General features: G+C 39.4%; 2 protein-coding genes across 2 annotated transcripts in view; both read left to right on the top strand.

Moving 5' to 3' along the window:
• Positions 1-1145: 1145 nt before the first annotated feature.
• On the top strand, positions 1146-5297 carry echs1 (enoyl CoA hydratase, short chain, 1, mitochondrial; the record flags this gene model as incomplete). The annotated part of the gene is given in 7 exon segments (XM_037679074.1): positions 1146-1343; positions 1488-1615; positions 4012-4111; positions 4190-4294; positions 4585-4704; positions 4798-4865; positions 4961-5297. Coding segments are annotated over 7 exon segments (785 nt in total), but the record flags the coding sequence as incomplete, so codon positions are not given.
• A 3451-nt stretch (positions 5298-8748) lies between these two features.
• The window catches only part of dst (dystonin), a gene marked incomplete in the record, with an annotated part of 132113 nt that continues 128522 nt past the window's right edge, over positions 8749-12339 (top strand). Inside the window, 3 exon segments of the mRNA XM_037695034.1 lie at positions 8749-8754; positions 9038-9226; positions 11984-12197. Of these exon segments, the coding sequence (XP_037550962.1) occupies positions 8749-8754; positions 9038-9226; positions 11984-12197 (409 nt within the window).

Genomic DNA, 12339 nt, shown 5'->3' with positions numbered 1-12339 from the left:
TTGATTTGTACAGGTGGTTACTTTTGAGTCAAACCATATTACTATTACTACATACATGAATCCAAAAAAGTTAAGTCAGCTCGTGTGGACGGATTCTTCTCGGTTGAAACGTTTCGTCTTTCATCCGAAAGACTTCATCGGTCTGAGGCCATGCCACGAACTTAGTCCTATAAATAGCACCTTAAAGTGAATCAACCAGTTAGCTGTAGACATCCAGAACTAGCTTTTCACATGTCAAAGGACACATGTACTGTCAGAGAACCAGCCCAAGGCAAACCTGGCTAACGTGGTTCAAAATATCCTGATACATGCTCAGTCATCCAGGTAAACAAATGTGAATAGCAAGCAGTCATCAGATCACTGACGATCTATTGTTAGACAGATGGTCCTCCTTCTACATGTGAAAAGCTAGTTCTGGATGTCTCCAGCGAACTGGTTGATTTGTGCTGTTTGTTTCAACCAAGAAGAATTCGTCCAGATGACCTGACTTAACTTTTTTGTATTTGTTTACCTGGATGACCGAGCATGTATCGGTATATATACCTGTACATGAAATCTGAATTATAAATTGTGTGCTTGTGCCAGCTGGATGTAAACAATGCAATATTATTTTAGCTTCTTAAACAATGACAAAAAAGATGTCGGCAGAGACTTGAGACCTTATCAGTAGCTGGTTAAAGAATACCAACGTTGCTCAAACTGCAAATATAATCTTACAAACTGCCTCAAAATTACATTATTTTCATCTATTTAGGGTGAGATCATTTCACGACCCGCCTTTGGTGTTTGGTGTTTCACCATAAGGTCCCTCGGCCACAACTTTGGGACCTGTTTGAAATGGTTGCTTTAATCAATGGATGTAAAATCTATTGCACAAAGTGTTTCCAAGGTCTGTGTGAAGCTGTGTCACAGTGCTGTTGGTGTGATGGGTCTTTTATGATGTGTGCGGTGTACATTTGCAAATAAGATCTTGATCTGTGGAGTTTTAAATCTTGTTAAATAAAGGAAATCAAATGGTGGCCCTTGTTTTTTTTTTTTACTTTGGTTTTTTTTCAGTACTTCTCTGAGCACAATTGTAATTAATCTTGGTAAAGTGTGCTCAAGTGTGTCACCTGAGCATCGTTGTTGGTTTTCTTTTCATGCAGGTGGTCAGTATGAGTATATTTTGGTGGAAAAGCGAGGTCAGAGGAGCAACGTGGGTTTCATTCAGCTGAACCGACCCAAAGCTCTCAACGCCCTCTGTGACGATCTGATGAAGGAAGTGGGACAGGCGCTGGACTCCTTCGAAGCTGATGCAGACGTCGGCGCCATCGTCATCACCGGCAGCGAGAGAGCTTTTGCGGGTGCGGAAGCTTGCTGAATATTTTTCCGTCAACTTTGTTGGCAGAAATTTCACATAAAGTTTATTGTTTGGGTTATTGGTTGGTTATTGTGTGGTAATTTTGTCGATCTGCTGTTTGTTTGTTTGTTTGTTTGTTTGTTTGCAGCTGGAGCAGACATTAAAGAAATGCAAAATCGAACCTTTCAAGAATGTTATGGGGGAAACTTTCTGTCTCATTGGAACCGAGTTTCCACAGTGAAGAAGCCCGTAATCGCAGCTGTTAATGGATTTGCTGTAAGTTCGACGTTTTATATTCTCACAAAAATGAGACGGCACATTCTAACGTCTTGATAAAACGATAAATTAAGAGGAAAAACAATCGTTGATGTGACAAACATTTGAAAGCAAGAAAATAAAATGGGATTTTAGTATAAATAAAAAAAATATTCAGTGTTTCAGAAACGAATCTCTTCTTATTCCATTAGCTTAAATTTTAATTTACATTGTAAATAAAATATCCGAAGAGGAGCAGGAGGGGAACAAAGAGTTTGGCTCGATTAGAAACGTGCCTACATTAGATTTTTCAATGTCAACATCTAATAAAATTTCAAAGTGGGTTATATGCCAAAAATACTTTTGTTAAAAAGTTTAGATGTACTACTTCGCGGTTTGTTTTTCGCAGACTCTTATTGCGGTTTTTCAAAGTAAGACTGGACATGACACACATTTGGCCGATTGATGGATGATCTGCATGATCGGCACGGAATTTTTATTTAAAATAAATTATTTAGCACCAGTGTGCAGCCCAAGATGCAGGAGAAGCTTCTTCATGCAGCGTGTCAGATCTCTCTGCAGCAGAGAAGTGGGCGTGGCCAAGAGTGCAGCAGGAGGCAGAGAGCTGAAATCACGACATGCTCTTTTAGAACGTTTAAAGTTTAGAAACATGGTTTAGAATATTTTAAGAGTGTGGGAAGGGTTTAAAATGCATATATAAACTACTACTTGTACTACTATTCCTACTTTGCGGTGTTTCACTTAGCGCGTGACTTCAGGGTACGGATCCCCCACGATAAACAAGGGACTATCGATCAATCAGTTAATCAAGTTTATTTGTATAGCGCATTTCAGCAACAAGGCAGTCCAAAGTGCTTTACATCATAAAAACAACATAGTCACCAGTAACAAACATTACATTATGTCGAGTGCCATCAAATGTGTTGATCAATGTTCCATTTATCATAATAATAAAAAGAACAGGTGGTTTTTAGCCTTGATTTAAAGGAACTCAGAGTTTCAGCTGTTTTGCAGTTGTCTGGAAGTTTGTTCCATATTTGTGGTGCATAGAAGCTGAATGCTGCTTCTCCGTGTTTGGTTCTGGGGATGCAGAGCGGACCAGACCCAGAAGACCACAACAACAACAGCAGATCTTTAATGTAATGTGGCGCTAAGCCATTCAGCGATTTATAAACTAACAACAGTATTTTAAAGTCTATTCTCTGAGCTACGGGGAGCCAGTGTAGGGATTTAAAAACTGGGCTGATGTGCTCTATCTTCCTGGTTTTAGTGAGAACGCGAGCAGCAACGTTCTGGGTCAGTTGCAGCTGTGATTTTTTTTTTAGGCAGACCTGTGAAGACACTGTTGCAGTAATCAATGCGACTAAAAATAAACGTGTGCACGAGTTTGTCTAGATCTTGCTGCGACATTAGTCCTTTAATCCTGGAAATGTTCGTCAGGTGATACAAGGTCGACTTTGTGACTGTCTTTATGTGGCTCTGAAGGTTCAGGTCTGAGTCCATCACCACACCCAGATTTCAGACCTGAGCTTCCTGTTGTAAGCTGTTAGTTTATAGAATGTCCTGGTGCCAGTTTTCTCCCCCTCCCCTCGTACTGTTGAGCTGTTCTCAAAGCAGCTGCACACAGAACCTGTCGGGGAGTTGTGGAAGACTAAATCACCTCTCAAGGACTCTGGAAACACATCACTCTGTCTACAATATCAATCAAACCTTGAGCATGATGTCTCCTTGCTGACCGTCGCTTCAAGACTGATTATAATACAGAGGAACGATGGAAACATTTTAATATATATATATATTTTAATTACCTTTATTTATACAGATTAGTCTCATCGAGTCTCGAGGACTCGTTTTCAAGAGAGACCTGTTTTAGACCGAACATATGGACAACAATATACAACGATAAAAAGCAATTAAAATAAAGGTAGAACAATAAAATCAAGGTGCCATATAAAACGTGGTAAAGAACACGTTCGCTTCGATTTTTCTAATGACCTTATCAAGTGTTTAAAATCCCTTAAAGCAATCGAAGTGGACCGCTTCAGAGCTTGTTGCAAGGTGTTACTGGAGCAGAGTAAGAAAATGCCCTTTTTTCCCCCGAGTTCAGGCACTAATACCATCAAGAGGGAGTAGATAAAGTTATAAAGTCGACATAAATAAAGCAAAATAATGGAGCATAAATACGCTTTCCCTCGACAACATTAATGAGCTCAAATTAGTAAAATTGTGCCAGACATGAAGGCAATTGTTTGTGTGGCTTTGGACTGAGTCTGCATGTTGTAATAATCTATATTGTTTTTTCTTTAGCACTTTATAATGTGCTTATTAGTGTAATATAAAACTGTAAAAGGTGGGAAAAGTTATTGGCAGGTTGTGTTTCTGTGTTTTTATTCCAGCTGGGTGGAGGCTGTGAGCTTGCCATGATGTGTGACATCATCTACGCTGGGGAGAAGGCGCAGTTTGGCCAACCAGAAATCCTCCTGGGGACGATTCCTGGTAAAGATCACTTTCTGTCTCATGCTAACATTAGTGCTTTTGTTTTGGATCCACTCTTTATGACCTTTCTACCTGCAGGAGCGGGCGGCACCCAGCGTCTGACTCGAGCGGTCGGCAAATCCCTTGCGATGGAAATGGTCCTAACAGGAGACAAGATTAATGCTGAGGAAGCCAAGCAATCGGGTAACAATGTTCCAAAACAGGTTTAGTGAAAGTTCTTTGAGTTGTATTTTAAAAAAAAATTTTTTTTAGAAGTAATTATAATCCAGATAAATTTACAATTCGCTTCGCTAAACTTTAGAGAAAGGCTTTGCGAGTTTGTGCCTAACTCTGTTTTAGGATTGTTACTATGAACCACCTCTACATCTGATGTGAAACTGTTGGCAGAATAGACCCGTGCTTTAATAAACGTGCATTGTTGTCTGACTTTCTTTTTTGTCGTTATGTGACCTGGGAGCTGTGTGTGCTTCCAGGTTTGGTGAGTAAAATTTATCCCGTGGAGCAGCTGGTGTCTGAAGCGGTAAAATGTGGGGAGAAAATTGCGGCCAATTCGAAGCTTGTCACCGCCATGGCTAAAGAGGCTGTCAGTGGAGGTTTGTGAAGGTTTTTATGAACATTTAAAACCTGAACATTTCACTTTGTCTTTGGTTTTTTTGTTTGACTTGTTTTTTTGGGGGCACCTGCAGCTTTTGAACTGACTTTGGCAGAGGGGAACCGCCTGGAGAAACGTTTGTTCCACTCGACTTTTGCGACTGTAAGTTGCTCTTAGTTTGTGAGATGGTTAACAATATTTCTAAAAGCAAAAAATTACATTTCTTTCTTCTTCTTCTTCTTTTTATTTTTTTACAGGAGGATCGTAAAGAAGGCATGACTGCCTTTGTCGAAAAAAGAAAAGCCAATTTCCGGGACAACTAGATTATGAACTCACCAATCAAAAATGTGGGTCACTTCCTGATTGGGGATACATTGTATAATATATGATGTAAAAAATCCTGAGTTTAGTGCAGCAAACAGGCTGTAAATATCACACTTAAGCGTCCCAGTAAAGCCTGGCATGTTGGAGTGTACTAATAAAATCAAAAGTTGCCTGGGTGCAGGAGGTTTGAGCATACATGTGATCTGTGTGGCAGGAGGATGTGTGAAACTGCCTTTTTTTTGTTGTAGCAACTAATTTTAGAATAAAATCATTGATTGTCACTGCAGCCATTTGGGTATTTTTTTCAAACGCACGTTTTAATTGTAAAATCTGATGCATAACAGTTGCTTTTACTGCACATTTGCTCAGTAATAATCAGCCTCATACAAAAAAATGAGTTGACATCTGAAATGAGCATGAACATAAGGATTTGTACTTTCTGCAACCACTAGGTGGAGATATTGTACTACAACGCAATAAAATTTGACCAAAAATGTAAACCTTTCACAAAAGATAATGAAACTAATATTTTACAACAACATAAAAAAAGCAACTAAATGAGGAAAAAAAAATAACAGAAAAGTAATTGGAAAATGTGTGTAATCAATGTCAAAAGACAAAAAAATGTCTTTTGAAACTACATGTAGTGATACAAACTCCATTTCTGCTTGGGTTGATGATTCATTTCCTAAAAAACAACTGAAATGTATATTTTGAGCTTCAGCACAGTTAAAACAATGTGAAAACTCGAAAATATTTACTGAGCGTGATAGACACGTGTAAATAATGTATACATTAAATTGACTTTCATTTGCTATTAACGTATTTATTTGCTCCTATATTTCGTAACCATGGATTATTAATTTTACTGCATCTACCCGTAAAAAATCTCAACGTACCGGTTGAGCTGCGAAATAAATCAGTGTTGTTGTAATATAGATGTCCACCACCAGGGGCAGCACTGAGCTAGGAATTTCATTCACTAGCGTGAAGAAAGAAAAAGCCGCGGCCGTGTAACATTCAATGACTGTTAAATTGTACGAAATTCACCTTTTCTCTGTTTATGTGGCAGTGTTGACGAAGTAGTTTCTGAGAGAACACAAAATTCCCATCCAAATAAAAAGTCCAGTTTGGTCATCTAGGTATTTAATCGTTCTCCACAGCTTGTGACTATCTCGTAAATGACTATATTTAAGGCTGTGAGAAGACTAAAGTTTATCTCAACAAAGTCCTTTTTTTTTTCATTTACCCTTTATTTATACAGGTAGTCTTATTGAGCTATGCTCAGTAATAATAATAAGTTTAGCTCTTTACAGCAAAAGTTACATTCTAATCAAATTAATTTCAACATGTCAAAAATAAGACTTAGAATGCTTTTTTTTTTTTTTTTTTTTTTTTTTTTACATACAGCCTCTCCATTTATTCAGCTGACGGAATAGTTGTAGTTTTTACAACAGTACCTGAACGCGGCTCAGTTTAGTCTGCGACGTCATCAGTAGCGGAAGCGCTTCTTATGAACGCCGGGTTTTGCTGCACAGGCGGGGTTCTCATTTTCTCTCATTGAATAAAAGGTAAAACAGTCACCGCTCGTCTACGCGTGCTCTTAACGGGCAGTAACGAGACATCATGGCCAACTCACAGGTTATTTATGCATCACTGTCGCTGGAGAAGTGTTTTATAACTTCTCACGAGTTTTAGGCACAGAACGTGAAAAATAAAGGGAACTCGCGACTTCCAGCCTTTTTTCTGTGTAGAAATACATCCAATATTTACAAGACTACATTTATTAACCTTATCATTTTTTTCTCAGTTCAAATATCGTCATATTAGGCTCCCTGTTTCCTTCCTTTTATATAGCCTATATATACATTTTATGCCAAAATAGACATGTGAATATAGTAAAGCCTACTATAATAATTAGGTTAGCACAGTGGGACGTTTACTCATTCTTTTATTCTTTAAACAAAATAAAAACAGACCTGACACACTTGAATCTATAATTTTAAACAAGAAGAAATGACGTCTCTTCATCCAGAAATTACATAACCAATATGTTGGCTTCTAACCAGAATTATTTTTTATTTTTTCCATTTCTGCACACCACCCCTCTGTTGACTTTTTTTTTTAGAATAGTGATCCACCATACTAAAAATTATAAGGGGGCAGACTGACACATAGTCCCTCAGAGCTCATTGGACCCCACATCCATCCATCCATCCCATCCATCCCCGGCTTATGCGACTTGCAGCATCACTGGGCAGGTGACTCTGCAGCAGCAGACGATGCTGCCTGGGATGAATCTGCTGACTCTCTCTGCCACTGCTGGGAAATAAATAATGAAATAAAACGTGCGCGTCTGCTGAGTCATGCGTTGTCCCTCACAATCAGTGGTGTGGACTGCTCTCTTTGACCCTGCACGCTGTCCACGTTTCTCGTCCTTCTCCTCATCACGGAGCTTTCAGCGGTGGAGGAGCCAGCTGCCTGAGGCTGAACCAACTGTCCCATATTTCGTCTTATAATGATCGCTGCCGCGTTTTTAGTCCTCCTGAGGCCGTACAATATCCAGTGCGTTCTCTTGTTACTGTTGCTGCTCCTCGGTACTGTTGCGACTATTCTGTTTTTCTGCTGCTGGCACCGGAGGCTCCGTAATGGGAAGCACCCAATAAAATCTGTTCTCTCCGGCGGACGCTCCAGGAGCCGCGGTGAGTAGCGCAGGCCGGGCGCATCTCTCCATCCTGACTCAGCTTCAGTTATCTGCAGTTTAATTCTGTTATATAAGTGCGCAGAACACTTGGTTACGTTTTGATTTTGGCTTAAACTTGTGGGCTAAATATCATGGGAACAAGTTGTCTTCTGTAAAACATCACCACGTCATATCTGAACAAATGTTTGATCTCACTAACATTTATTATCTGTCTTGTAGTTGGTCTTCGAACGCATCATTTTCGATCAGAGGTAGGACACATCATTTTCTCCATGATAAATATGTAGTGTGCTGCTTGTCCTTTATCATTATTAAAAGAAGGAATTGCTGCTTAAAGTCTTCTTCTCCGGACATTATAGCTGCATGACTATTAATAGGGATTATTAGATGTGCGCAGTGCGCATGTGGCATTTTTTTTCAGCTTTATAAAAGAAGCTAAAAGATCTTCCTGTGTTATCTCAAGGACGCAAGTTTAGCAGAAACTTCTTCAGTTTTAAGACCTAAACAGAAAGAAAAAAAAAAGCTAGGAGTGTCAAATTTGTTCCATTTGTTTCTGTTTTCTGCAGCAAATGTATACATATATAAAAAAGGCTTATTTGGATATTATTTTAATAAAACTAAAAGTTGCTGAAGGTACTACAATCTGTTTTAATCAACTTCTAATCCTCCCAATGTTTAGGAAAAATGCTTAACTATTCTGTCAGTTTAACATCCTCTATTAAAAACAAGTTTGATATGGTTATAAAGTTACAAAAGCAATAGCTGTCCTTTCTTTGTAGGTCATATTATTGAATCATGATACTGAATCCCTATACTGTAGCTGCAGGATACTGTATCATATCCAAGGACACTAAAACGAAACTGTTAGAGCCCAAAACATCATTTATCTTGAGGGTTTTGTAGAAAAATAGTTTTAAAGGTTTTACAGTTTTGTAGTAACTGGTGTTTCTGTTTTAGCACATTTAATCTCATATATAAGCGCTCAATGTAAGCTAAAACCAAACATAAAAAACTGAAATGAGGGTATGCACTCAATGTAAACAAAAGCATTTGGCTCAGTCCACTGAAAACCTGGAAGTTGACTCACATGATTAATGTTCAAGCACTTAATGTTCAAATACATTTTTATGGTTTCAGATAGGTTTCTTGCAAAACAAGACTTTTTATTTTGCAACAGTGCATGTTCTTTAGTTCACATATTGTTATGCACGTTTTATATTAAAACATTAAGCTGTGAAATTCAGAGTGAAAGTGTCTGTTGAATGCGTGTCCTGTTCCCAGTTTGACATTCTGATCATGTTTTCAGTGTTTCAGGCACAGTCCGCGTCACTTAAGAAGGAGCGTGCATGCTCGAGTGACGGAAGAAAAGCCTCATCTGGTCGAGGTTCCAGAGAGTGAACCCGACTTACCATCGACTCTGAGAAAACGTAAGGTGAAGAAGAGAGTCCTGCCAGAGTTTTACCAGTCTGTGCAAGTCACGCCTACGCGTAAAGCTGTAGGTATCTCACCTCTAACTCCAACCACCACTGATAATGATGATAAAAGTCAAATCTGTGTTTGACTTTTCCCTTCACAGGAACTCTGTGGGAGTTTGAAGCTTTAAGCTCGAGTTTCTGGGACACGGGTGTTTATTTAAGGGGCTTGAACCTGGGTGTGCTTTGGAAATGTATAACTACATTTACCTTTAATTATACATATTTACGACATAGGTAAATCTGCATGTGCACATTTCATTGTCTCTTCTAACATGTAAAATTTTGAAGTTTCCCAAAACATTGTAGTATGGGACTTTCTGAGTAGATACACTTAGCATAATGCATTTTTTTTATTACTAATTCAGAAAATATCTTATTTCCAAGTAGAAGTAAAGTGGCTAAGACAACACTATGTTTGACCACCAAGTTCAACTCACTCTATGAGTAATTATTTTGATTTTTCTTTGATTTTTACAATGAATTTAAAATGTTATTCCACTTTAAGAGATCATTGATCACTTGGCTTCAGTTGTTTTTTTTGCAGGCTGTTACATGTCAGCTCAGCCTTTAGCTCTTTAACGCCACACTGTTTTAATCCTCCAACTTCTATTACCCACGTCTTTATTGTTATTTTACCCTGAAAACACTGTTTGCAGTCCTTCAGAGACCTTTTTTTTCAGGTTAATAATGTTCAAGATAAATGGGCTTCTGCACATTTAATACAAACAATGTCTGGAGATAACTTTTAAGAAAGATTGGGCTCAAACACAAACAGCGTCTCGCATTGTGATATAGTCTGTTGGGCTGTTGCTTTATTCTGAAAATGTTTTATCTTTTTTTTCTCGAATACACAAAACCATTCAAATGTGTGTTTCTGAAAAGGTGTTAATTAAATCATATACAAAATCTCCATATGTTTTTGCAAATTTAGTTCAAATAAGTCTTTGTGTGACGTTGGAACAGTTCAAAGGAGCTTATTGATCGGTGGTGAGCTGTGTGCTATCATCATGGCAGTGGTCAGCAAATGAGACGAATCACAACTTGACCAAAAATGTTATTATTATTTATAGATTTTTACATTTAAAATGTCTGCACAGGTCATAAACATCACTGAGCTATATTGTTCGTCCAATTGTACAAGAATCATATGAATCTCAGATGAATGTTCAAAAGGTTTAAAATAATAAAGTAGATTTATTCAGGTTTGTCTTCACGTTAAAGTAGAGTTGGTTTAGATCGTGGCTACATGCTTAACTCAAGTTGTAATGACTGTCAGCAGCTGTCTCAATGGGATTGTTTTGACTGAGTTTGTAATCAGTTTATCACTCTGAATGTTTCAAAAAGCCCTGCAGGCCTCAGAAATATGTTTAGTGCTCAAATAGAAATGTAAAAGCTTTCAAATATTTGAACATGAAGCTCAAATCTGGCTGTAAATGCAATGAAAATACATTTAAATACGCAAGCGTCTTCTTTTTTCTTTTACCTTACATCACTTGTGAGGCTCTGACATGCAGGAGTGCAGACTCAAAATATGGATGTAACTAAAAATGAGACAACTTTACCTATGCTTACATCATATAAAATAAAATCCTAGGCCAACACTTTAAAGAGAACAAGTTTAGCTTTTGCGTGAGCCAGTTCTGATTTGAGATCGGATTAAAAAAAGCAGCTTGGAGCCGCCTTTTTGACTGAGTTTGATCCTGATGAGAAGTGATGCGGAGATGAAACAGTTGCTAATATTAACAGCTGCTTTCATCCCCTCTGCAGCATCTATTTTAAACCTTTCTCTGTGGTCCTGCAGAAACACCATCCATCACCTGAACAGTAGACAAAGCACGGTGCAGACTAATTTCTTTATGGCACCATTAAGACCATTAGGACCACGACAATCTGATGATTTGTCATGAAGCAAACTGAACAGGACTGTGCAGGTATTGTGGGCCCAACCCTTCCTCTTATTACGTGTTTTGTGTATTTGCTCTGTTGCCTAATCTGGGGAGTGTCAAGCTGCAGCAGAAAACAGTTTGTCTTGTTAAGATGGTTTGAAATACTGTAATTCATTCAGTTTTGTTAATAAAACAAAAGTCACAATAAAATAAAATAAAACACCACATCCAGTTTAAATTAAATACGACTGCCTAAGGTTTTGATAATGGGGAAAAAAGGGGTGTCTGGTTGTGAAACCTTCCTTTGTGTGAGGGATGGCGCTCTAACACCGCTGCTGCTGTTGGCTGCCGGTGTGTGACGCGCAGACGCACGCTGTCTGCTCTCCCATCACCGGCCAGCTCTGCCTCGGCAGCACACAGAGTACCATCCTTTCAGCCCTCTGGAGATCTGACATCACCCTGCATCCTTAAGGAAGCCACAGAGGAGGCACGCGCGACCTCAGCGTCCTTTAAAGGGCGCGGCATCCCGGAAAACGAGCGGATAATCATAATCATAATGATCTATTAGGATTCTGTATGTTTTTCTTCCAGCTGACAGGTTTCCATGCATACACTGGTAAGTTTTGGTTCTGGCCTGGCGGGGGAGCCAGACACTATTGCTTTCTGCGCCTTGCTTTTATTTGGCTCAATCTTTTATTGTTTTGGGTCACTGCGTCTCGGTGGCTCACGCCACGCTTGACATGCGCGTAATTACGCACCTTGACCTGCCATGGTGAGCAGAATATGGTCTTTGTGTGTGTTCTCGTTCATCTAGTTCATTTCCTTCTGTGTTTATGTGTGTGTGCGCGCGTGTAATCAAGACACTGTTGTTCTGTTCCTTTTGTCTCCCAGAGCTCCAGTTCGGGGAACCCTTCCCTGCACTGCTCCATGTCTTCCTCGGCAGACATCTCGGACGAGGATGACTACAGCGTGAAATCTGGGTCCGCGTCACCCGCACCCGGGGACACTTTACCCTGGAACCTGCCGAGACATGAGCGGTCCAAGAGGAAGATCCAGGGAGGATCCGTGCTGGACCCGGCGGAGAGAGCCGTGCTCCGGATCGCAGGTGAGGCGCGCTCACCTGCTTGAACAGCTGATCTGACGCACGAGCGGCTTCTGGAGATGATTCCTTGTTTTATTTTGAGGCCATGAACTGTGTGTGAAGAATAACTGAATTAATATTTTCCATTTTTGAATGGATTACTTTT

The sequence above is a fragment of the Nematolebias whitei genome, chromosome 1, assembly GCF_014905685.2.
Source record: "Nematolebias whitei isolate Nwh7 chromosome 1, NemWhi1, whole genome shotgun sequence".
Taxonomy (NCBI): Eukaryota; Metazoa; Chordata; class Actinopteri; order Cyprinodontiformes; family Rivulidae; genus Nematolebias; species Nematolebias whitei.
This window is presented reverse-complemented; position numbering and strand designations above follow the sequence as displayed.